Below are 27,786 nucleotides of genomic sequence, written 5' to 3'. Positions count from 1 at the left end.
GATCCTTAGGCGAAATTTTCAGCATTCGGAGAAACTTTGTTGAAGAGAGGATAAGATACCTTGGTATTTTATTTTGTGTTCGCATGTGCATGAAAAACACATCAACAGATACCTAGGAAGCCTGTAAGGTTCTGATTGAAATCCATGAATCCTTAGGTATGTGAAAGTGGGAAACTGTATGTACCACGATCCATATTTCTCTATCAGCTCTGTTGCCTCCTTGGACAACCTCTTGTGGATTCCACTTTGTAACATCCGCGTTATGTACATAGTGAATACATCATTCACTCTCTTATAATCTTCAATTTGATACATGTTCAGCTGTGGATAACATTCATAACTCCTGAACTGCCCATGTCCATTCTCGACTTCACTTCTGCATATCAATCCTTTGTAGGTAACAAATCGTGCAAGCAGCTACACCAAATAGGAAGTCATGGCGAATGACTTGGATCACTCTAAGTTCCTTTGCTGAAAATCTAGATTGTCACTTATGATTTTTGACCAATTAATCACTGTTCCCTTCAGACAATCTTGGATGCAATAGAACATCCATCCATCATATATGGCACCCTATGGCATCCCCATCACTCGGTTAAGCAAGAATACTAAATCACTATATTCATCTTTGAAATCTTTGCACATGAGCGTCTTGGGAGCCTTGGAATGATGAGACCTAGGTTCAATCATCCATTCCTTGTTCACTATGGTCTTGCATGCATCCATCTTCTTCTTATATCTTTCTTCATATTCATCCTTGGTTCTATCTTTCATGTTTGCTCCACGTGGAATTCCAAACACCTCAGCAACTGCATCTTCAACAAGGTAGGCAATGATGGCACCCTTAGGAGTCTTGATCATTCGAGAGCGAGGATCATAACATCGTGCACACTCCAAGATTAGCTCGTTGGACTGTATGGACTGCGGAAATCCAACGGCCTGATAAATACCACTCTTCATATTTTTTGCATAAGTTGGGGAAGGAGGCTTCCAATTCCGAACATCCGCTGCCACATCTGGTCCATGTTCAGGAAATGCATGTTTGTATTTGTAATCTCTTTCCATCTAGATGACATCTTGGATTCTGGAGAGAATCTCATCTCAACTATCTTTTGTTGTTCCCTCCGAATGCTAATTCCGGACTTCGACATTGCACCTGTATGAAGCTAGAAGTTAGACACTTCGGAAAATCTTCCTGACAACTATTTTCAAAATTAAACAAGTTCTGATTTCTTAATGATTTAGACAAGTTTATAGGTGGAAATCAAGAATTTATCCACATTTTAAACGAATTCTGAAAATAGAACAAAAATATGACAAGATTAGGATATGAAACCCTCATGAAAGTCACTAAAATCATGAATTTTCAAAGTCTGAAAACACCTCCTTATACTTAGAAATTTCATCCAAATTAGAGTGCAAAGGAGTATACCGGATAGTGAATTGAACTAGGAAAGGTGTGAAAAGTAGTGTTTTCACTCAAAAGTTGTTTGAGGACACCTTCCCAAAGTCAACAGTGGCTACCAACAAGTCTGAAGACAACCGGCAACTTTACAAATCAGTCACTAAAAACATGTTGCAATCGCGTGTTATGCAAAAATTATGATGAGAATAAGTTTCCCAAGGCAAAAATGAATAAATCTGAGCATGTATGTTGGGCTGGAAGTGAATTTTCAGTTTGAAGACAAAGTTTTCAGATTTACTAGCACCTCTAGGAATGATAGTAAACTCAAAAAATTGCCACGAAATGGTACAAAAATGCACTCCAAGTGAAATTGCCCAAGTTGGCAAGTGGTTGGAAATGAATGTTTTCTGAGGACAGCCCCTTGACAATGGAGTTTCAGACCTGCAACATCATTAAGAAGGTCTGAAAATGCTTTAAAAATTCCTCAAAAACATCTCCACACAAAATTGCCTAGGTTGGAACAAGCTGGTTGGTGAAAAATAATTCTGAAAATGTGTTACCAGCCAACAATGGAGGTCAAGAAACTCAGCAATGGAGGAGAAAATGTGGTCTGAAAATGTTGTTTAACAATCTCCCAGCTATGGCGCCTCCAATGATGGAGAAATTAACCCAAAAATGGAGGCAAATGACCTCAAATAAAAATTGCCCAAAGCTGAAAATGGTGCCACCCTAGCAAAATTGGCCAAGTCTGAAAAAATGTCTTCAAATGCCCACCAATGGCTGCCAAGGAAAATCGCCTAGGGCTGGGAATGGAGAAAAATGAACAATGGACACAATCTCAACCTCAATGGTGTCAACTTGACACTTCACCAAAATCGCTAGCCGAAGGAAATTCGTCTAGATCAACAACACACTTGGCAAATATAATAATTTTATAATGTCGGCCTCCCTCTTTTAAACATGCTTTCACCTTGAGTTTCCACCACACAAGGAATGTGGGATAAAACTTGGATACTTATACTTGCCTAGAGAAAATCGATTTGCTTCTAGAAGGTAAAAATCATTTAATGTTTATTGCAAATCATCTATTAATTTTTTTAATTTTTTTAAATAATTGTTGATGTATTAAAAACAATTAAATTGGGTCACTTCATTTAAAAGATTGTGAAATTTGATCCAAAATTGACCCATGGGGAAAATCGTGGGTCATCAAGAGGATTTCCCACACTGAGTCAAATTTTCATCATCCTGGTGGAAAATCACCCCATGTTTGGATTTTGAGTGGGGGATAATTAGGTCCATCAGGAATCCAGGGGAAATCCACCTCCCATCAGGATTTTGAGTGGGGGAAAATCATGGGTCATTGGAAATGTGGGGGGAAAAGCACCTCCCATCAGGAATTTTGACATTTTGACCCTTAGAACATGGATTTCATTAGAAATTTAACAATTTAACTACTCAAAATCATCTGGACACTTAGAATCTTTAATAAAACACATTGGGACTTAGGCAAATTTACCAAAATTTGAGCGAAACAAAAGGTAACCTATCGGGATAAAGTGCAAAATCAACTTGAATAACTTCCTAGGAGTGAGAAAACAACTCCTAAAGGTCTTAAAACACCTGAACACTTAAAAATCATTGACGAGGACATTCAAAAACACGTTAACGCTCAAAAAGGTTTACAAAATTAAGATCATTTAAAATCTCAACTTTTACGCGCTTGATCTTATAACTTAAAAACCCTAAACGACAATTAGGCATGATCAAAATTTAGAGACTTGGGTACGAGAACTCAAAATTGCCAACTATGTTGCCAAAACCCTAAACTAACCAACACAAAAAGTAGGAAAGAGGGGGTCCCCGTTTGCAATGGGGCGATGTGTGAAAAGGTCACGACACATCTGTAGGTGGATTAGTAGGAGCTGTATTACCATTAACTACACTCATCCACACATCAAACCCAAGAGACTTTATGTAAGTCTTCATATGGATACTCCAAAAAGCAAAATTAGACCCACCAAACAAAGGAGCTTTGTTGGTTTCTAGACCGTCCAGGGCATTCATCTTAGACTATTAGGAAATGACCTTCGGGCTTTAAAGCTTGAAAATAAGGTATCTTGCTTTGATACTAATTGCAAATACAACTCAAAAGTACTGAGAGAGGGGGGTGTGTGAATCTGTATTTTAAGAACTTTTAATGGAGTTTACCAAATGAGAAAACTGAACAAACAACCACAAAAATTGACACAGGATTTATCACGTTGAAAACACTTTTGAGTAAAAAACCACTGCACAAAATAATTATCATAAGCAAAAATTGGGCACCAACCCTGTTACAATAGTGAGCTACAACTCACACATAGAGCATCAACTCTAGATAAATTAGGCACCGACCTCACAAAAAGTTTCAACTCTGAAATTAATACAGACTCCAACCTCTAATGGTGAAACAAACATGAATTTTCAAAACTTCACATCACAATATAAGTATTTAATCTGGCCGTGTAAACTTTCTGCAAATCCTTATTGCAGTTTGACACAAACTTTCTTCCACTTACAGACTTCTTCAACCATTTGTGATCATAATAGCTGTAATGTCTTCAATTAAGACCAATATCAACATTTTAACACATGAAAGCACCTTGTAGATAATAACGAACTTATTTCAGGCAACACAAAACCTGTCTTCAGATTGAGAATACTTATTCTCTTCTCTGAACACAAAAACGTCAAACATAAACATTCTTCAATATCAACACGAACTCTGCCCACATCTTTTCTTTATGCTGAAAAGTGATTTAACAATCACCCACTCTCAAAACGCATATCTCACACCCAAAATATGAACTATTGAAGATATTTTTCCCAAATACATCAAAACGATTCTTTAAAATTCACACAAAGCCATTTCATTGACACACACACTTCAAATTAGAAGATGAACACACTTTCTTATTGCATACATATATTTTTACGTCTGGAAATTTTTGTATCTGTAAGTAGTCGAAACTCATCATTTTTTACCATGATGCCTAGAATATTTCCGTTTTCTGAAAAACGGATCATCATTCATGCAAAAAGAACATTACAACTCAGAGAAATGGCAGAATGCTGGAAAGTCACCATGCATCCTCAGCGCAGAGAACACGGTATAATTTTTTTTTTTTGTATTGCTAGCACAAATAAGATACATTCAACAAAATCGTTCCAAAAATAATATAAACGTCCAAACCAATTCTCTTGAAAAATAAAACATCTTTGTGCCTTAATACTGCAATCATTTCACGGCAGGAAGAAAAACGTTCTCACATCACCCATCAGCTCAAAAAAAAAAAAAAGAAAAACGTAAACAACAAAGCAGCTCCAATAAACAAACAAAATGCCTATACCAAACTTTCCAACCATATAAGGCGCATAAGCAGCTCTGCAAAACTTCACAAAAACACGTAGAAACTGTCAAAACAAAACGTGTTTATAAGCACGATATTGAAAAAAATGAAGCTCCATTATAGTAACCATATTCTGTGCACTTTTTCAGAAGAATAGAACAACAAAAGCCTCGCCAAATGAACATCTGACCACTTTTGAACAACACCAATCCTTTAAGGAGACACGAGACCAAAAACTTACATATAGTCAGCTTAAAGGTGACAACCAACTTGCTGAGACATAAACAACTAGTGATACAAATAGATACCTAGCCAAGGAGCTCAAATGCAGCCAGGTAAACAATATTGACATCAATGACAAAATTCTCCACATGTTCATGGGACCACAGATATCCGCATGAACGAGCTGCAAGACTTTGGATTCTATCCAAGCGTCTCCATCTGAAAATGGAGTCCTATGTTGCTTTCCAGCTTGACAAGCTCCACAAACTCCATGATTCTGAGTCTGAATCTAAGGTAATCAAACAACTAGATCCTCCCGAACCAACTGAGAGAGATAGTGAATACTCAGGTGCCCATATTGTTGATGCCACAGAGTGCTGATGGAAGTACTCCTGAGAATCATCAGAATCAGTAAGTCTATAAAGACCATGATCCTCAATGCCAACAACAACTGTAGTGTTAGTCTCTCTGTCAACAATGCTGCACTTGTGCAATCAAAAGACGACATCTAGCTGTGGTGAATGCTGCATAATCTGACTAACTGACAGTAGATTGAGCTTCATACCAGGTAGAAAGTATACATTGAGAAATATCAAATCCCTACCACTAGATGAAATCTGAACGTAAATGCTCGTTCAAGACATGAGGAGGTAATTACATTCAAGGTATCAAGAGTTTCAATGAAGTTATTTCCATGAGAGCAAACCAGTGACTTTGGCAAGCTCCTAACTTGTGAAGCACAATTATTTAAATTTGATACTTGCTGCTGCCTTTTGAAGAAACCATCTGAATGAGTTGATAATGTACTCTATCCAATATACCCAAGCATGTATAAGGGGATAAAAAGCGTACTCACTTGGAAGATGAGATATGAGGAATAAATTATTATATGGTAAGATGGATAGCTTGAATGGTTTCTCTTGTCGTTCTAAACCAAGCTTATATGAATTGCAGCAAGATCTTCAACACTATGGGCTCAAATATATTTGTGGATTACACCACAAAATTGACTTGCAACAGGGTTGAATGAGATGCTACCAAATCAAAGAGGTGGGCACAAGGTACAAATTGCAAACTAGCAATTTTCTTATTGATTTTTTTAATAGAATCATATCCAATTCACATCAGGACTGAATGATTTGGCCTTATACACAACAGGGTGAATACTCTATTGCCTTTCTTATCATTATTAAACGATGAGGTGACCCCCATGGCACAAAATACTCTAAGACGGAAAGTATCTGAGTTTTTCTTATCTAGCCTAAAAAAGTCTAATTTGGTTATTTTCACTCTAACCATATACAACCTCCTAATACAAGGATGGATTGGCTTGAGGATAATTGTTCCCAGGATGTGAAGATCATTGCCCACCTCTAATCATTTTAACATTTTCTCACCTCAGATGGAGGGAATTGGCCTTTTCTTTGGGCATTCCTCTCTAAACATTGAACATTTGGATGAAAGATGGAATTGATTGAGGACTGAGATTGAAATGCTAAAGCATTTGCATGGATTGGCTCCTGGTTTTTCATATTGTAAATGCATGGAATGAGAGAAACTCAAGAATCTTTGAGAACACAAAACAACTTCTAGTCATCATAATTAAGCAAACTCTCTCAGTTCTGATTGATGAATCTCTAGACCAAATCAAACCAAACAAACAAATTCAACTTAGCAGATATGCTGAATTGTCAACTGGCTTGTACTTGGAATATTACATTCCACTATTGCCATCAAAACTTCAGAAGACACCCTAGACAAACATAGTCCTCACCACCAACGGGATGCTATAAATTAAGCTTTGAGTCAGCCTCCAACAAAAAATCCCGGAGCATCTGGCATTGGATAAGTCATATGAAATGAAGGAGCAAGCCCTCCTTTGCTACTCAAGTAATTAGGGAACAAATGAATAATTTTGCTAAATTTCTTACTCTCTAAACAAATGCTCGATTTGTCCAGGAGCATGGTTCTTCAAACATAAACCCTGAAGGGTACTCAATTATGATACTTGATCATGTATAAAATGCTGAGGCTCACCAAACCCCTACACAATGCCACAAACATGTTTAGGAGACAAGTGTACAGATAAGTAATAAATGAAGAGCATTTACAGACAAGCAGAGACAAAAATATTTCTAATGGGAGATGGCATTTACAAGGTATGCATGTCTAGGAAAAATGTTTAGTCTCAGTTCCATATTTATTTTCATTGGAGAAGAGAAGCCCTTCACTCGTATTTTGGTGGGATAAATAGAAATAATTGTGATGAGGGAGGGTTGTATGAAAAATTCAATAATGATCATACCTGCTACAATTGGATATTTTATCTTCTATGTTAAACATTCTTTATGAACCAATCTGCAATTGTTATCATGCTTTTTTTTTGCTAGCTTCTAGCTTTCATTTGCGCTGATTATATTTGTTCACCCTACTACAAGTCTTACCTAATAGTATCTTTCCTTCCTTTGAAAGGGACTTTACCAACTCCCATAAATATTCTTTCCTAGTTTCCCCAAATGTGCTTTTTACTACCTACCCATCCCCTTTAATCTTAAGTCCTTTTGCCACTTAACTTTAATTTCCACTCTCCATCTACCCTATCTCACAGTGCTTTACATCTAGACCCCATGTGCAGCTATATGGCCTGGTAATTCCCATTTTCCAAATACAATATTACAAACCCCTGCATTGAGCTTACAATACTACAAAGCCCCTGCATTGAGGTCATGCCATTATCACAAAATAATTCTTGCAGAGCATGGTGTTGAAATGGTTAGCTAGTTCGGATCATATTTTAATGTTGCCTTGTGGCAATTAAAATATTATCTTATTGTAACAAGGTTAAGCGATTTATGTTTATAGGGCTGGGCCCAAATGTAACATATGGATTAAGCAATTTATGTTTATAAGGCTGGGCCCAAATGTAACGTGTGGTTAAGCATTTCATAGGGCGCCAAAGTGCAAAGTGAAATATGTAAAATAAAGGAAATTAGTTAAGGCCGACTTAGAAGACTTGAACATGAATCTTGTATATAAACAAGATTCATTCTACACAACAAACAATGTTATCAAGTGTGATCAGCCTTATGCAAGAACAGTTAGCGAATCTGCATTTTAGAGAGCGAATCCATTAGACAACTTGCTAGGCAAGTTGGTGCAATATACTTCAGTGATCGCCCTCTTCAATTGATGTCGATATTTTGCTCTCTGAAGACACACTACAACTGCATATGCTAGGTTCAGTCTGCCCTAGATTGGCAACCAAATCAGATAAGTAATCTGATTCATGTAATCTGCTTATAATTAAGAATCTGATCTGAATCTTTCATGCTGGGTTTTTCCTCCAAGAGGGAGGTTTTCCCAGGGTACTTGTGTCTTGTGTTGTGTGTTTTTATTATTATTTCTGATTATTCTCAATCTGTTTATAACTTAAGTAACTAGATTAACATCTGATTACCTAAATTCAACATGGTATCAGAAGCAAGTTCAAATTAGGGGTAATCAGATTGATTGTGGTTCCTCCTCCTTCCATTTCTACTCTTATTACTTCATTCGAAATGTTGAACTGCCTCAGAGTTGAAGATAGATTGGATGGTGCATCCAACTTCACATCATGGAGATTCTTAATCATGCTTGCATTAAATGGAAGTGATCTTGCAGACTTTGTGGAGAGATCTTCCATTGAACCCGAGGCAGAATAAGAAAAGACTTCATGGAGGAAGAAAGATTTTCAAGCTCAGAGAATGTTGGTTGGCTCCGTGAACGATCATATTGTACCTATCATCTCCAAGCTGAAGACTGCCAGCGAAATGTTCAAGACATTGGAAGAGATGTACGAAATCAACAACACCAGTCGTGCCCTAGCTTTGAAGCAGCATCTTCATCACATCAAGACGATGAAAGGTGAATCCGTCATAGCATACTTCATGAGGATTTCTTATTTGAGAGATCAGCTCTCATCCATTGGGAAGGTTGTTGATGACAGTGACTTGACCATGCTTGCCCTCAATGGTCTTTCGACATCTTGGGAGTCTTACATTCAAGGAATCAGTGCAAGACCAGATATTCCCAAGTTCGATTGTTTGAGAGCAGATTGCATACAAGAAGAGTCACAATTGATAGCAAGAGGAATTGAGCATGATCATTATGATGTAGACAATCAAGTCCTTTCTTCGCATATGGTTAAAGGCAAAGGAAGGAACTGGGATAGAGATAGAGATTCAGATGCTGCCCCTAAGAAAAGGAAGAAGGACTTATCTCACATCCAGTGCTTTAAGTGTGACATGTATGGTCATTTTGCTCGAGATTGCAAATTCAGGTCCACCCCTCTTGCTTCCTCTGCAAAAGTTGGCATAGGGACATCTCAGGAGTAGCAAAGGTCAAATGAAGACTTCCTTTTCTAAAAGAAGGAAATGCTAGAGGGAGCTTGACATCATTAGCTTCAGAGGGAGCTTGTCAAGCTCAGAGGGAGCCAGTTTCTTTCAGCTTCAGAGGAAGCCTCATCTTTTGTGTAATAGTTTTTGTTCCACCCTCTGCGAGTAGGCATGGTGGTGATGCATTCTTCTCTGGGAGAAGTTTGAGGTGAAAGCCCTTGTTCCACCCTCTGCGAGTAGGCATGGTGGACCCACCCTCTGCGAGTAGGTATGGTGGGCATCATTGAAGAAATTCCACCCTCTGCGAGTAGGCATGGTGGTCCCACCCTCTGCGAGTAGGTATGGTGGGTATCATGAAAGTCCACCCTCTGTGAGTAGGCATGGTGGTCCCACCCTCTGTGAGTAGGTATGGTGGGTATCATGGAAGAAATTCCATGATGAGTTCTTTCATCCATGGGAGTAGCCATGGTGGTAGCCACTTTGAGATTTGATTATTCATAGAATCCTCTCTAGCTAAGAGGGCGTGTTGAAATGGTTAGCTAGTTCAGATCATATTTTAATGTTGCCTTGTGGCAATTAAAAATAATATCTTATTGTAACAAGGTTAAGCGATTTATGTTTATAGGGCTGGGCCCAAATGTAACGTATGGATTAAGCAATTTATGTTTATAAGGCTGGGCCCAGATGTAATGTGTGGTTAAGCATTTCATAGGGCTGGGCCCCAAACAAGAAACGTGGCACAAGTTGCAAGTTATGTAGGCCCCAAATTGGGCGCCAAAGTGCAAAGTGAAATATGTAAAATAAAGGAAATTAGTTAAGGCCGACTTAGAAGACTTGAACATGAATCTTGTAGATAAACAAGATTCATTCTACACAACAAACATTGTTATCAAGTGCGATCAGCCTTATGCAAGAACAGTCAGCGAATCTGCATGTTAGAGAGCGAATCCATTGGACAACTTGCTGGGCAAGTTGGTGCGCTATACTTCAGTGATCTCCCTCTTCAATTGATGTCGATATTCTGCTCTCTCTGAAGACACACTACAGCTGCATATGCTAGGTTCAGTCTGCCCTAGATTGGCAACCAAATCAGATAAGTAATCTGATTCATGTAATCTGCTTATAATTAAGAATCTGATCTGAATCTTTCATGCTGGGTTTTTCCTCCAAGAGGGAGGTTTTCCCAGGGTACTTGTGTCTTGTGTTGTGTGTTTTTATTATTATTTCTGATTATTCTCAATTTGTTTATAACTTAAGTAACTAGATTAACATTTGATTACCTAAATTCAACACATGGTACCGATGATTAGTGAGTATATTCATGGCCAAGAATGGTTATGAGCAAAAGAAAGTTTCTCAACATTTATGCAAACAGGTCACCTTTTCTAAGGTTACGTGATTGATATAGATTTCAATTTCAGTGGCATCATTGAACTGAACACTATGCACATTGGCACCTTTCAAAATCTTCATCTGACTAGGTGGCAGTATTATCACAAGTTTAACATGGACATGCATCATTGTTACCCCTTTTTAGGGTTGCCATTTTTATTTCACTTGAACCAACTCCCAACTAGCAATTTCAATCATGTTCAGCTGGTTAGAACTTTCACGTGGGCGATTTAGTTAGTGCAGCTTTCAAAATCCAATAAGTTGTCCCACAAAGAGATGTAAAAGAATATTGTGCATTCGAAAATCTGCACTCAGGGTTTCATCACAAATGAAGCTCTAGAGGGGTGGGCAGAGAAAATGAAAATCTTCCTTTTACAAATGTAACTTTTCAGCAACTGCTGTTTTGTGTAAGGTTTTTTCTAAAAACATAATTAAGAGGAAGATGCAGAAGTACACTGCCAAACAACACCTGAAGATACTATTAGCATTCAACAACTGAGGAAAGATAAGGAGCCTCTGTTGATGATTATGATGAGGATGCTACCCCCTCAAGCAGCCTGTCAAACCCTGGTATGCATACTTCAATGTCTAGCCACTATCAGATAAGCATTTCCATCTTTGAGCAAACAAAGACAGGTCGTAGCATTATAATCAATGTTCTCACTGTAATGACTACCTGCATTATATTCTTCATTTCATAAATCAAAATTGGTTGGATGGCTCTGATGAAACCATATTTACTAACGGTACACACAGATACAAGAAAGGTGCCATGGTTGGTGCTTTGGTTCTTTGCATAAATGTTGAGAGAAGGCTGAAAATTCTGAGTGAAAATATAGGCATAGATGGAATCCAAAACTCTGTCCTGGATAGTGTTGTGCGTATTGCACACCCATCCCCGTCCTGGACAGGGACCCCCGTTCTGTCTGCTTGTATAGAAGAGGAGTCTGGTAGCATGCCCGTTGAAACTGATCGCAATCCCAATGTTTAAGCATTTAGAGTCAAAACCTAAAGATGCTCAGTTCACCCCTCCGAAATGAGACAAGGCTCACAAATCTCCTCCATAGGCCGAAACTTAACCAGTTCACAAAATGTCTTTCATGGCCGCAATTTCCAAGTCACGTCTAAAGTCCTCCTGAGCTGAAATTGAAGACAACTAAGTCATGCATGGACGTCAAAATCGCACATTTAGTTCCTTTTGGCCGAAAAAGTGAAAGTCGAAGCTCACAAAGATGGCTTAGAGGCCGAAGACGTTAAACTTGCAAACTCGGCTTGTAAGCCGGAAATGAAACAATTGAAAATCGCGAAAATGATTCATAGGCCAAAAAGGTAAAAATCGCGAAACACTACCATAGCCTGAAAAAAGGAAAGGAAGAGTTAAGTTTGCGTTGTAATTCCGAGGACCGAAAATATAAAACCAAGTCTAAATCACGAGGTCTTCAAGCTCTCAAAATCGCGCATTTCATCCAGTATGCCCGAAAACCACTTTATGCTCTCAGAATACCCTTCCGGGTCGAAAAACACAAAACAACCCCCAAAATCCATGTAGAAGAGTCGCACGAAAAGGGTTTCAAAGAGCCGAAAAACCCCAAAAGCGTAAATTCGCGCAAAAATAACCAATCATGCTGATAAACCAAAATTGAAGACCTAAGACGCGAAAAAGGGAGCTTTGAGCCGAAGTTGAAAGGGGCTTCAAATTCATGTGAAACACTTTAGAAAGCAAATAAAAACTCTAAATTCGCCAAATCCTTCATTTGCTCGAAAAAGTTATTCAAGTATTCAAATCGTGCAAAAAGGCCTTTTAGGCCGAAATCGCGTGAATATTAAAAGAGAGGGCGTTTTATTTTGAATTTGCAAAACAGCCTTTTAGGCCGAAAATCTTTAAAATCATGAAATGTAGACTCTTGAGCCGAAATTTATAAAATTTGCAAAAAGGCCTTTTAGGCCGAAATCGCGAAAATACGAGGAGAGAGGTGAGTTATTCTAAATTGCAAAAAGGCTCCCTAGGCCGAAAATCACTAAGTTCACAAAAGTGTCAACTAAGCCGAAAATGGCAAAGGCTTGCAAAAACGTGGTTCTAGGCCGAAATCCTCTATTGAGCTCAAAAATAGGAAAGGGTGAAAATGATAACAAGCTCACAAAAGAGGCCTTCTATCCGAGAATCACCAAAACAACAAAATCGCACATTTTGTGCAAACGACTCGAAGTTTTTTTAAAATTTAAGATCATTTCACATTCTAGTGAAATAGGCCGAAATTTACAAGGGGGGCATTGTGATTTGAAACAAATTATTCACCTACCAGATAAAATTGCGCAGAATGGTTAAATTTTCCAAAATCGAAGGGTAGCATTAAAATGGAGTAGTCAGCCAGAGGAGAAAGCGAATGTTTACCTCACTGGGTAAACAGGGAGAATACAGAAACTGAACAACAATGCACAATGCAAATACAAAAGAAGTGCCAGAATAAGCTTGCCATTAATGTCAAAAGATGTTCATATTATATTCTGTCGTACATATTACATGTCCTCCAACACCCGGAGGTGGTACAATATATGACAGCCGAAGGGGTGCGACACAACCGTCGCGACTCCAACTACCTACCCGTTGGCTAACTAACTTACCGCCGTAACTCATTATTACTGACGACAACATAAACATAATATAACAACATAACATAATGATTATTCCCGACAACATCATCCCCCCCAAGAAAAGAAGTCGACTCCGACGACTTAATACAAAATAGAGATGAACGGTAGGAACTACTGACGCTAGTCGGGCCCAGATCTTATACACTTGCTGTGTCCTCGCCTGAAAACCTTTTCTGCTACCAGCCGATGCTCAAGTGCGGATTTCACCAATATTGCTTCCTTTGCCATCACAGTCCTCCTGTGCCTAACCCAGACTTGTCTACAAAACACGTTTTTCAGTCTCAGCTTCCACCAACTGCTACTCAATTGATATTGTCTCCCTAGCCAATTTGTCCTCGATAGCCACCCGTGCTGCTCTCCTGGCATCCAACTCCTGGGTACGTTGAACTAAGTCTCACGTGACTAGTGCCTCCAACCTGGTGGTCAGCTCCTCCCGAGCCCTCTGTGCATCCACCACGGCAACCTCACGTCCAACCGAGACATAGTCCGAGTTCCTCAAAGCGTACCAGTCATGCCTGGAGGTGGCCACAATCCGCTGGCACAGATACTAGGAGACACCTCAAATCCTCCATCATACTCCCCAAAGGCTAAAAACTGAACTGAATAACTCCCTGTTGTCGTACGACTGCGCAGACCTGCAATGCCTTCCCTCAAACTCTGTTTGTTCGCAACCTCCAAATCCGTCTCCCTTTATGGCTTATTTCTTCCCTGCCAATGCTTAGCTGCAGGCTTCTTTCTCACAGTACGGACAAGCAAGCACAACACTTCCCGTGGTATTCTGTAGCTCAAAAATAAACTGGGGGTCTGGGGGCAACGCCCCCAGCGGGGTCGAGGGGCAGCGCCCCAGCGGGGTCGAGGGGTAGCGCCCCTTGCGGGATCCTGGGGCAGCGCCCCAGGTGCGCTCCTTGTTTACAACCTTCAAAACCCCACGAAAGTCCATGGCGCGCATCATTTCTGTGATATTTTATGATGTCAAAACCCTTCTTCTACACTCCAATATTTTCAGTGTCTAGGCTGCAGATGTCATCGAATCATTTTTCAATCCGTCGTCGTTTTTTTTTTTTTTTTTTAGGCACTGTAATGTCCCGCCATACCACCTCCAATCGTGCGGCTGCTTGGTCTACCTGTGGCGATCGTTTTACCCTGGCTGTGTGGAATTGTGCGAAATCCCGCTCTCCCTAAGCGGCGGATCAATCTGTAAGAACCCTCGACCCCATCCGTCCACTTCACTCCCTGCGGTAGCTCGTGGGCTGTGTGTATTGATCCGGCCGTGCGGTGCGTCCCTTTCCCTGGCTGCACGGTGATGTGCCTTCGGCCGTGTTCGGTGTCTTCTTCCTCCGCGGGGTTTTATTGCCAAGGTCGGCTGTGCGGTGTGGTCGCTTCTTCCTTTCCTTGTGCGGCCTTTGGTGGCTCCCACCGCACGGTGTGACCACCGCACGATGGTTCCACCGCACGATGGTTCCACCGCGCGGTGGTGTCACCGTTGGTGATTCCACCGCACGGTGGTGCACCGTCCACCGCACGGTGGTGTCACCTTGTCACCTTGGCCCCACCGTACGGTGGCCATTTTCCCCTTCTTTTTTTTTTTTGACCGTACGGTCGGTATCGTACGACCGTGCGATTTTTTTTTTTTTTTTTTAAAGTTGTCTAGAGAGTCTTCGGCTCGGGTCCCCTGTCTCTGGGATCGCCCTTTATCCTTCTCGGTTTTTCTCGCCCAAAAGTCTCCTGCTTTTGTCCCGTGCCTCTCCAGTTGCTTGCCCGGCCTCTTAGGTCCCCTTCCATCCTCTCGGGTCCCCCTCCGAGCTCTCGAGTGTTTGTCTGGCCTCTCGGGTCCCCTGCGCGCTTCGCGTGGTAAGGTTTCAATTTGTACCCGTTGGTGGCCAATCTATTTTCACTGGTCATTGAAAGACTTGGAACCACAAATTCTACAGGGACCACGACCTCCTTCCCGTACATAAGAAGAAGAAGGATAATAAAGATTTTGAAGGCTGCAGCCTTCCACACAGGGTTCCAATCGGTGCCGACACTCTTCGGATTATTTACGTCGCCAGGGTTTGGGGCGTCTCCCTTCCAATATTCTTTGTATTCCGGCAGGTACACCTCTGTTGGTTGCTCTGGTTCCTCTACTTCGAGCCTGTAGCTTTGGAACATTTCGTAATCCTCCATTTGCCAGTGGAAGAGCCCGTTAGTCGAGCATACCTCATCTTCAGAACATCCCTCCAATTCTAGCACCCCTTCACTGTTCGGCTCCATCGCGTTCTTGCCCTTACTTTCATCGGGACCCCCTTCCCCTTTATTAGAGTCCTCTGAGTCCGAGTCGGAAGAGGCGAGCTCTTCGCCGACATCTTGGGTGTGTAGGTCAATGGTATATTTTCGCCCTCCCTTCTCCATGGAAAGTGTATTTTTCTTCCAATTGTGGTTTACCCTCGTGTTGATCAACCACACTCTCCCCAGGATGGCGTCATAGCCTTTCTTCTTCGAGGGAATAACCACGAAATCTAACAAGAATGGTTGCGTACCAATTGTCACTTGCTGGGCCATCAACAGGCCAAGTGGCTTAATGCCGTGTTGGTCCGCTCCCACCAGGTTGAATGTGGGTGGCCACAGGGTGGGCTTCCCCAGCCGCTTCCATGTTTCTTCTGGTAGTACATTCACCCTAGATCCACCGTCCACAATGGTGTCCTTCAAAATGGTCCCACGGATACCCATTTCTACCACAGCTGGGTGTCTACCACTGCTCAAGGCTAGTAACCTCGGGTCAGTCGAAGGGCTGACAGAAACCTCCACCGGTGGTGTACTCTTCGTAGCGGTGGCGGGAACCCCTACCTGTGGTGCACTCGACGATGCGGTGGCGGGAACCCCTACTTGTGGTGCACTCGACGATGCAGTGCTTTGCACATTGGTGAGGATGGCAGTCCTCAATTGTGGCATAGAGTCTAGAAGGTCTTTTACCTTTATCGGCACCTCCATCTGCAAGATTTGCCCAATGATGTTATTTTCCACTTCCGTACGGGATGATGTACTCGCCACCTCGTTGTCCCGTCGTTCGGTCGTCATCTCATGTTCAATATTGGCCTTTGCCTCCCGTAATCTCTCCTTCTCCGTACGGGGGTCAGGATAAGTGGCTTTTTTCATCTGGGCGCGGGTGATCGCCAGTACCTCTTTCTCACCAGTCTTCTCAGCCTTCTCAATGTTGAGGAGATTAACCCCTGCCTGCGGGCAATTTGCGTCCTCATGGTCGCCTGGCCCACACCAACGGCAGAGGTGCTGAGGGGTGGCTTCCTTCGTGCAATCACGGGCGAAGTGCCCCCACTGATTACAGGCCCTACATTGGATAATTGGTCGGCCCTTGGCGTCATACTGGATACGGCTTCCATTATTGGTATTGTTATTATTACCTCTTCCTCGCCTGTTGTTTCGATAGCCGCCAGACGAGGCGTTGTTGCTCGCAGGCTGGGACATGCCGGCTGACGCAGATGGTTCTGTAAAGAGAACCTGTTGGTTACGGGTCCTCATATTGTACGGACACTCCTTGGTAAGGTGTCCGGCAATCTGGCAAATATCACAAAATGCTTTTTTCGGACAAGACCCCTTGGTGTGTCCGTCGGTACGGCAGTCCGTGCACCATAACTCCCCTTCGTCGCCCTTGCTTGTGCTTCCTTTGGTTGCCTTTATCTCTCTCATCATTCGCTCCATATCTTTCTGGAGAGCCCGTACCTTCCGATTAGAGTCGTCATCACTGCTATCACTTTTGTCAGAAGAGGAATCATCCTCCGACGAGGATTTATTTTTCTTCTTCTTGGACGTCTTCTGTTCACTTTCTAAATCCATTGCCCTGTTATAGGTGTCGGAATATGAAGAGGGAGGTACTATCTTCATTTTTCGTCTAAGGGATTTCTTGAGACCTTCCACGAACCACCGTTTTTTCAGTCCGTCTGCCGGCTGGTTCTCCATCTTTCCTAGCAGCTCTTTGAGCCGTCGGCTGTAGGTTCGAATAGTCTCGTCCTTTCTCTGTTTCGTGTCGTAGATTTCAGCTACGATCTCATTATCATCTCTTAGGAGACGAAACTCTGCTTGAAATTCCTTCTTCAAGTCTGCCCATGTGCTAATTTTAGCCTTATCCGTATCCGAAAACCAGTCGATGGCTACGCCCCTCAGGGTTGCGGGAAACTGTGTTACCCACTCGTCCTCATCGGTAACACCATTCGCTCCCCAAATTGTTTCACAAGTGCGACAGTGGCGGACAGGGTCTTCTTTCCCATCCCCATGGAACTTTGGAAGTTTTTGTTTTTGTGCCATGCCTTGTCTTTTTACTACTGGTGGCTGTTGTCCTACTCCGGATGGGTCAGATCCTATAAGGGGTGCTTGACCGCCGTGCCCCGGTGTCCCTCCGGCACTCCTGGCAGCCCCGGTGTCTTCTCCCTCTCCTGCCTCCTCCCCACTCCTTGGAGTTTTCCTAGCCTCTGGTGTGTGTGGCAAGTCCCTCAAATCCCTCAATTGAGTTTTGGTACACTCTATCCTACGGCGGGTTTCCGCAAGTAACTCCTCCCGACTCTGTGGGTGGCCGCTGGCCTCACCGTCCCCTTCGGAGCGTTCCTCCTCTCTTCGCTTATACCTCTGTCGCCTTTCCGCTTGCTGTTCAAGGATCAAGGCACGTTGGGCTACTGCACGTTCATCTATATATTGTTGCTTATTTTTGTCCTTATTCAGTGTATTGGGCATTAATTCCCAGACAGCTTTCTATATACTTAATGGCATAAAAAGTAGAACACTTTTATTCATTCATAATGTGGAAGACAAGTTTATGCCAACAATATGACATAATTATTACAATAAGTGTTCTTTATTCCGCCCCGTATGGCTCACGGTTCAAATGCCCCTGACCTGGCGCCATCTCGTTCTGCTTCCCGTTCCTCGTACTGTTGCAAAATTTGTTGGCGTCGCTCTTCCCGGGCAATCTCCTCCAGGCGAGCTTGTTGTGCCAACGATGCTTGTGCTAGCAATCAGGGGAGATGGTTCATCAACCAATTTACCTCCGGACTCACTTCCAACGCTGTCCACACTGCACTTGGTGGGACTTCCGCCCCCGCCGCCTCTCGTCGAACGTAGGTCTGAATGGCTACTTGGAGTAGAATTGAAAATTCTCTCGTCGCGGTGTCTTCTCCTACGTAGAGTTCTGTTTGGGCATCGTCGACTTCTGGGTTTATTTCACCAACAGGCAGGCCCATTGGGTCTGTGCGCCATCCGTGTCTTCCGTTCCGAGTTTGTCTAGGCAACGGCGCCAAATGTTTACCTCACTAGGTAAACAGGGAGAATACAGAAACTGAACAGCAATGCACAATGCAAATACAAAAGAAGTGCTAGAATAAGCTTGCCATTAATGTCAAAAGATGTTCATATTATAATCTGTCGTACATATTACATGTCCTCCAACACCCGAAGGTGGTACAATATATGACAGCCGAAGGGGTGCGACACAACCGTCGCGACTCCAACTACCTACCCGTCGGCTAACTAACTTACCGCCGTAACTCATTATTACCGACGACAACATAAACATAATATAACAACATAACATAATGATTATTCCCGACAACAGCGAAAACATTTAAAAGATACATCTCACAAAGAGCTTCTTAAATCTCGAACTGCATTGAGACGAGGCCAAACGTTAAAAATTTAATGTTTGTTAAATTAATTTAATTAATTTTTCAAATTGATTGATTAATTGTGAAATTGATTGTTTGCAAGTCAAAGGTATCATCAAAAAAAAAAACCTAGGGGAAAGCCTGAAATGTCAAGGAGCCAAGCGCTGAAAGCTAAAGAAGAAAATGTAGGAGCGTGCGATTGGAACCAAGCATTGGGAAGCGTGCCACTGAACAGCAAGCTAAAGTCCACCACCGAGACCAAAGACTAAAGAACACTCCAAATGTAGCAATCATGCATTCTTAGGAAAAGTGCACAATTGGATTTAATTCTAGAAGTTCAGTTTCTGAAAATTGAAACTGTTTTATTGTAAAACTGTTTGCGGGCCCCACTCAAGATATTTTAAAACAGAGGGGACACAGGTCAGTTATGCCCAACTACCGGATAGACTCAAATTGAATCCAGACAGTTGTAGGTAGTTGGGATAGTGGTTGGATAGATGATTGAGAGTTTAATAGGCATGGGTTAAAGCTACCAACTTCTAGATGGCAGATTGCAGTCCTTGGATGCAGTCAATCCTGGCCATCAGTTCAGAATTGTAAAATCTATAAAAGGAAGAGGCCTTTCTTTTGTAAAGGGTTAGAATTTTAGATAGTTAGAATTTTGTGGTTAGAGTTTTGTAGTTAGATTTTAGAGTTAGAATAGGTTAGATTTTAGGCATAACATAGAGATGTTGCAGAAATTGTTGTAATGGCAGCTGAAGCAAATATATGAACATTGAAATATGGTGTTTGTTGGCTTTGTTTTAGTCTGTTTGCATGGTTTCTTTCAGCTGGTTAATTTTAGAATGCAGGGATTTTAATGATGAAGTGTAGAGGGGTATTTGATGCATTTCTGGTTCATACCATTGGGGATCTGTTGATTGTAGGTCACCGTGCATGGTTAGTCTGAACCCAAACTGTGCTTAGTTCAACTGTGGGTGTTCGTCTTAGGCTGTGCCAGAATTGGGTGCCTAAAACGAGTGTCTCCGGTCTGAAAATCCTTCATCCATTGGGGCTTGCACCATTCTTGTCTAGTTGTGAGGGTGTCTCTAGCAAAACAAGAACTAGTTTATCGAAATCTGTCTACCCGCTGCATCAACTGTTATCATCCTTGTCCTTAAGCTTTCTGAACCCTTCCATTTTTATTTTATTTTGCAGTCTGAGAATCGTAGGAGACCAGCTTGTTGCAAAATCGTAAGACCCCTTGTGCTCCTAGCAAATCACACCAATCATTGACTTATCCTGCAGTCAAGACCTGACAATCGAAACCTTGAGGTCGTCCCCATTGATCAATTGAAACAACATTAGGGATTTCCTTATCTCAAGAGAGGATGTGATACTTAGCATTCTATTCTATGTTGGCCGGATGGAGTCGTAGTTCCGTGATTTTAGCCATGTCAACAGATAGAACTTTAGCCAGCATGGAAAAATGTATCTTGTGTCTCGCTAATGTTTCCAGCAGCAACATAAAACTTAAGTATTGACACTATAGAAAAGTTGCTTTTTGGGCATCCTACCTGCCAAAAAGTTGAAAATGAATGACTGAACTGAGAGTTTTATCAGCCCTCCCAATGGAAGGGGATGGGGTTTGAAGTCTGGACCAATGGAACTGCTGGTATAAGGGCTGTCTCAGTACATCATCCTCAAGCAAGGACTCCACGAAATTCAGTTGGTTCTGATCTCCAGAATGGTGTGGGTAATGCAAGTCCAAGTACTGCTGTAATGCCAACAACCCCATGGATTGATAACTTTTGCAGCCCTCTGTTGTTTTCTCACAGCCCCAGTTTGAGATTGCTACTCTTCTTGCACTGGCAAATTTGGCTCCAGTTAAATGCCAACTCTATATTGTTGGATTTTTGAATATATGATATTTTGTAAAAGGAAGATCATGGTACATGATCAAACTCTTTTATTGTCCTGCCTAATCTGAATATCTACTTAAATCTGTACACTTTCATAGAAAACAGGAGGTCCGAGTTATCTAGTCCTTAATTTCCTGTTTCTGCCGCTGTCTTAGTTTAGTTTTGTTTAAATATTTTTCCTGCAGTATATGTGCTATAGGTATTTAGCGAACCATTCTTCCATGAGTAAAATTTTTCTTTTTCTCTCTTTGTTGAAGATGTGCCTATACTCTTTATTTTTCTACAAGCCAGAGGCTTTGGTTCTGCAAGAGTCTTTCTATCCTTTATGTAATCTTTTAGTCTGTTTTTAAAAATTAGCAATCACCCAGGCTTTTTATTCTTAAGACACAATGTTGACTTGTAACTTGTAAGTTTGTTTCATCATTCAACAATTTATTGCTAATGTAAATCCTAAACCCATCTTTCAATTTTGTTGATTTGGGCATCAATAAAATTCCATAGAAGGGGGCAGAATGGTGAGCATGAAAGCTACGTAACATTGCTTTACTAATCTTAAATAATTGTTGTCTTACAATTTTTCTCAACCTCATGAGCATATTATTTGTTAAAATGAGAAAGAAGGCTTATATATAGTATCTTTTTTCTTGTGACCAATTAGGTGCCTATAGTGATTCACGAGGTCTTCCAGGAATAAGAAAGGAAGTTGCTGAATTTATTGAAAGGCGTGATGGATATCCAAGGTAAATTTCTATAAATATTAACCTTAAAGAGATTTTATTGGGTATGCTCAAGATTATATTCAGTATAAAAGTTATTATGTTCAATGGTTTTTTTTAATTAAACATTTCCTACAAGGGGATGTGGGAGGGACCACAATTGGCAAGTGGTAAGAAAGATAGCATGATTATAATCCTGGATACACCCAGACACTTTTCTATGCATGTTCACGTGTTTGTACATTTGTGAGTCTGATTATAGTAACAGTGGGACAAATTGATGCTTCCAGCTTGAAGGAAGCATGACTATAGGATAAAATAAAAATAGTTAGTAAAATGAACACTACAATGATGGGACTTCCATTCTTTTGATGTAAGATGAGAAAGTAAATATGATTTTTCTATTACAATTCCCTTTAAATCAATAATAGTATTTGAAAACCACATATGAACATATGAAAAAATTATCATACCCAGTTGAAATCACAGGAAAACTTGGGCTTAATGTTTTCCCTCTCTGTTAAAATTGTGCATCACACTCAAGTATTGATACTTGGGTCATTTTTTGTCATGTTAACACTCATTGTTCTCTTGATCAGACTCATGCTTCACTTGGTCAAGCACATGGTTCTCTTGGCCATACCCAATGTTCATGGTTTCTTTTTTAGAACTTGGATTATTTGATAATGGCACCTAAAATCATTTCATTATGAAGTGTGGTGTGCTGGAGTATTCTAGAAGGTACCTACCATGGTTTCCCTTAGTTCCTGTCTCTGTTATGCATATTTTCTGCTCAAATGAGGTTTAGATTCTTAAAAATGATGCCAATAGCAGATGTCTAGGCTACTTAATTGATTATGTCTTTTGGGCATCCTTCATGAGAGTAATTGCTGGTTGTTACAATAATGTAAAATGTCCAGATTAGACTTCTTCCACAAGCTTCCACAAACATTCTTATGCAGATGTTGAATTCATCTTTCTCTTTAAGGTGCCTTAGGTCTGTATGGAATCTGTCTTCTTTGATTTTGTGCAAACTTTCTAACATAACATCCTTGATTTTTATTTGAATATCCAATTGGGATATCTTTTGTGGGTTACAAATATTTATCTCAATTGGAAAATTTCGGGGGCCAATATGGATATCTATCTATCTTTGGCTTGTAGAGATATTTGGGTTTATGCCCTCCTCCTTGCATTGAAATTGTTGTCTAGCATGGACATAATCCTTCATTTCAACTCAAATTATATTTGGGAAAAGAATGAATATATACTTTCTATTGCAAATTTAATTTCATCTAAGAAAGAAATTTATAGAACATTTATCATCTTAATGATCCTCAATATTCTCACTTTAATAAATTGTTTCCTTAGCATCCTTATCTTGGTACTCCCTTCTATAGCATCCCTATTTTTTGCATATAACATTCTATCATTTGGTCAACTCTTGCTATCTTTCTTGGTCTCCTTGGAGTTTGACTATTTTGAAGCATATTCAACCATGGGTCATGCTAGGATCTTCATTAGCAAATATTTATTTTTGGTTGCTCTATATATTGTGAACATCCTACCTACATTCAGCAATGTCATGATCATGGATTTCACATAGGACTCACTTGAGCTTATAATAAACAACCACTTGTTTTGCATTGTAGTTGGGGTCCTAACATAGTCACTGTTCAGTTCCTACCCTTCTCTTATGTTCTTAAATCATGTACATCAATGTTGGAATGGACGGACTTATAGCCTTCTGCATATGCTTGAAGGCAAACAGAGTCTGTTGATTCAAGTAGCATCGATCAAATAAAACCGTATACCTATCTATTTACATCAAATGAAGAAAGACGGTAATGCAGACATATATTTCATATGAATGATTTATATATTGAACCTATTCATTATTGAATTGCAATTAAATACATGTCCAAAACATTACCAATATATAATCGGGTTATATTAGAATTGACCCGAATTAGTTATCGGGCTTGTTTGCTTTGATACTGATTCATTATCGGGTGTGTTTATATCGATCTGTTATCATTTACAATGGCACCGATTAGTTATCATAGACACCGAATGGATCGGTTGACATTTGGAAGAGCCACGACCAAGTGACATCTTGGTCGGACATGTCTAAAAGACATGTCCGATCAAGGTGCCACTTGATTGTGACTACCTTACTATATATGCATCATTCAAAAGAAAGGGGATGACATTGAAATTGATACATGTTCATCCTCCATACCTGCAACAAAGAAAGATCTTCAATATTATTACTATTCTTGTTACAATATTGAAGACAACAATATTATTGTCATAGTCATAATACCAAAATCTTAAATACACCATCTTGCATATAACTTGTTCATTAAATTGGAAATTGCAATAACATTTACATGGTATCAGAGCCAAGTTATCGAACCTGAGGCTATTCAATTTTGTGGAAAAAATAAGAACTAGTTTATATCAAGCATCCTATTTCTCTAATGGCCAATGCTATGAGATTCGAAGATAGACTTGGTGTGGGTGATGATTTCTCCGCATGGAAGTTCAGAATCAAGATGATTCTAAGGGAGAGCAAAGTCGAAACTTTTATCAAGACTGAATCTACGGAACCAGAGACCGAACCTGACAAAGCATCATGGATAGAAGGAAATGAAAAAGCAATCAAGATTATTGTTGATGGGGTGAGAAATAACATAATACCCATTATAAAGAAACATGAAACGGCTTTTGAAATGTTCAAAGCACTTGTCCTACAAGTCCTAAACACTAACTCCACCAAGCAAAACAAGAAAAGGCAGTTTAGGAAGAGAAAAGGTCGTCAAGGCAAGAACACTTCAAAGAAGGACTTATCTCACATCCAATGTTACAGATGTGATCAGTTCAGACACTATGTTGCAAAGTGCCCGGAAAGAACCAAGCAACATGCTACATTTGCCAAAGCAGGAAAGACTAAGGGGGAAGATGACTCCGGAAAATATGTACTCTACTCAGCACTCACAAGCCAAGCTTCTAACAAGATCAACTCATGGGTGATTGACAGTGGTTCATCTAGGCACATCACAGGGTTTAGAGAAGTACTTGACTCCATGACAGAGGAGAGTGATGAGGAAGTAACCATCGGAGATGACTCCACACATCTAGTCAGAGGAATGGGAACCTGCACCATCAAATTGAAGACAGGCATATCCTTGCGGCTCGAAGGAGTACTATATGTCCCTGACATCAAAATCTAGTCTCTATATCGGCTCTGGAAGATAACGGATACAGAGTGACATTCATGGACAACAAAGTATTGGCTTGGCCAAAGAACTCTTCCATCAAGAAGGCAAAGACCATTGGACAGAGACAGGGCTATTTGTATGAGCTGTGCACAGAACCCAACCTAGCCCTAATCCATGAAGCCACTAATGAAAATGAAGTTTGGCATAGAAGATTAGGCCATCTGAATTTTAGGGCTTTATCTTCAATGGGAAACCTTGTCACAAGTCTACCCAAGTTAAAGCAAGATCATTCAGGGGCTTGCAAAGGATGTGCCCTAGGTAAAAATACCAAGGGTACATTCCAAAATAGTACTAGGAAAACTAGTAAAGTTCTAGAGTTAGTTCATTTTGATGTATGTAGACCTATGTCCGTACCCTCTCTAGGGGGATTCTTGTATTATGTAATATTTGTTGATGACTACTCTAGGAAGACTTGGATCTACTTTCTGAAATGTAAAGAATCAGAAGAGATCCTCTCTAGGTTTAAAGAATTTAAATCACTAACTGAAAACTACTCAGGAAACAAAGTTAAAACCCTAAGAACTGACAATGGGGGAGAATACACATCAGATTCGTTTAAAGAATTTTGTAGAGATAATGGGATTAAGAGGGAGCTTACTATACCTTATAACCCCCCACAAAATGGGGTAGCTGAAAGGAAAAATAGGACTATAGTCGAAGCTGCCAATGCCATGATTCTAGATCAAAACCTTAACACAAATCTCTAGGCAGAAGCATCCAGCATCGTTGTATATATACAGAACAGATACCCACACTCCCATCTTGAAGATAAAACTCCTGAGAAAGTATTCACTAAAATTAAGCCAGATATTAGCCACCTTAGGATATTTGGGTATCCTATCTATATCCATGTACCTAAAGAAAAAAGACTAAAACTAGAGCCTTCTGGGAAAAGAGGAATTCTTGTAGGATATAGTGAAACCTCCAAAGCCTACAGAATCTATGTACCTGGTCAAAGAAATATTGAACTAAGTAGGGATGTAATCTTTGAGGAGGACTTAGCCTTCAAAAGAGCTCAGAGCTCCATAGAACCTGAAATCTATGTCCCTACTTCTAACTTAGATAAAGATCCTGCTCCTGAGTTTCAGAGGAAGAATCTAGATGAAACTGAAAATGAAAATGGACACTCACCTAGAAATCTCAAGAAAAGACCACTATGGGCCACCAAAACAGTAGAAGAAGCTTAAAGGTTTGCTGCTCCTTCAGGAACCTTCAGAGAAAGCAAAAAGCCTAATAAATTTACTAGCTATGTTGCTCTTATGAATGATCTATCTAAAAATGAACCTGACAATGTAATCGATGCCCTTAAACATCAAGTATGGAAGGATGCTATGTCTGAAGAGTATCAATCCTAGGCCAACTAAGAAATTTGTTGTTTCTTCTAAATGGCTTTTTAAGATCAAACATGCATCAGATGGCAGTATTGAAAAACATAAGGCAAGATTTGTAGCTAGAGGGTTCTCTCAAAAGGAAGGAATAGACTATGAAGAAACATTTGCTCCCGTAGCCAGATATACCTCAGTAAGGACTGTGCTAGCCATTGCAGCAGCAAATGGATGGAAGGTACATCAAATGGATGTAAAAACAACTTTTCTTAATGGAGAGATCTTTGAAGAAGTATACCTAGAGCAACCTGAAGGGTTTGAGATTCATCATGCAGAGTCTCACGTGTGTAGACTCAAGAAAGCTCTATATGGGCTTAAACAGGCTCCCAGGGCCTGGTATGAAAGAATTGACACATATCTATCAAAACTAGGCTTCTCTAAAAATGACACAGATCCTAATCTCTACTACAAACAGAACAAAGGTGATATGCTAATATTGATTTTATATGTTGATGACTTATTAATCACAGGAGAAGATCACCTTATAGATCAATGCAAGAAAGATCTATCCAGAGAATTTGATATGAAGGACTTGGGATTCCTTCATTATTTCTTAGGGTTGGAAGTATGGCAAAATTCTGATAACATTGTTCTAAACCAAGGTAAGTATACCTTGGACATCCTGAAGAGATTTGGAATGCTAAACTGCAGACCCATGACCGCTCCAATGGAAACCAATCTTCATAAACTTAAAGAAGCAGCAACAGAATCACCTTCTACTGACCCCACTCTATACAGGCAGATGATTGGGTCTCTTATGTACCTGGTAAATACAAGGCCAGATATCTGCTATGCAGTGAATGCTTTGAGTCAATTTATGTGTGAGCCAAAGGAGATACACTTGGTTGTAGTAAAACACATTATGAGATATTTACAAGGCACCTTAAATCTTGGTCTCAAGTATGAGAAAGTTGATCTTAATCTACACAGATTCACAGATTCAGATTGGGTTGGAAGTGTGACTGGCAAGAAAAGCACCTCTGGGTGCTGCTTCAGTTTGGGATCAGCCATGATATCCTGGATCAGCAGAAAGCAGTCTTCTGTACCGCAAAGTTCCACCGAGGCCGAATACATTGCGGCCTCCATGGCTGCCTGAGAAGTAGTGTGGCTTAGAAAGTTACTTGTGGGATTGTTTGGTGATCCTATGAAACCTACTATTATCCATTGCGACAATCAAAGCTGCATAAAACTTTCAGTGAATCCAGTGTTCCATGATAGATCCAAGCATATTGAGATTCCATACCATTACATGCGAGATATGGTAGACAAAAATGTGATCCAATTGGAGTATGTGAATACAGGAGACCAGACTGTAGATATTCTGACCAAACCCCTTTCCAGAGTGAAGGTTGATCACTTCAGAAAAGGTTTGGGTATGATAGAAAGGTAATCTGTTTTGTAACCTATACTTGCATA

At 40.6% G+C, this 27,786-nt stretch overlaps 1 protein-coding gene across 3 annotated transcripts in view; it reads left to right on the top strand.

Moving 5' to 3' along the window:
- Positions 1-27,786, top strand: part of LOC131064581 (glutamate--glyoxylate aminotransferase 2) — a 193,264-nt gene that overhangs the window by 71,190 nt on the left and 94,288 nt on the right. For all 3 annotated transcript variants that reach the window (XM_057998940.2, XM_057998797.2, XM_057998875.2), the window contains one exon: positions 21,644-21,725. In XM_057998940.2, coding sequence (XP_057854923.1) covers positions 21,644-21,725 — 82 coding nt within the window. The remainder of the gene's footprint in view (positions 1-21,643; positions 21,726-27,786) is intronic.

The sequence above is a fragment of the Cryptomeria japonica genome, chromosome 4 (genome assembly GCF_030272615.1).
Source record: "Cryptomeria japonica chromosome 4, Sugi_1.0, whole genome shotgun sequence".
In the NCBI taxonomy this organism is placed as follows: Eukaryota; Viridiplantae; Streptophyta; class Pinopsida; order Cupressales; family Cupressaceae; genus Cryptomeria; species Cryptomeria japonica.
The sequence above is the reverse complement of the archived record's forward strand: the minus strand, read 5'-3'. Positions and strand labels throughout refer to the sequence as shown.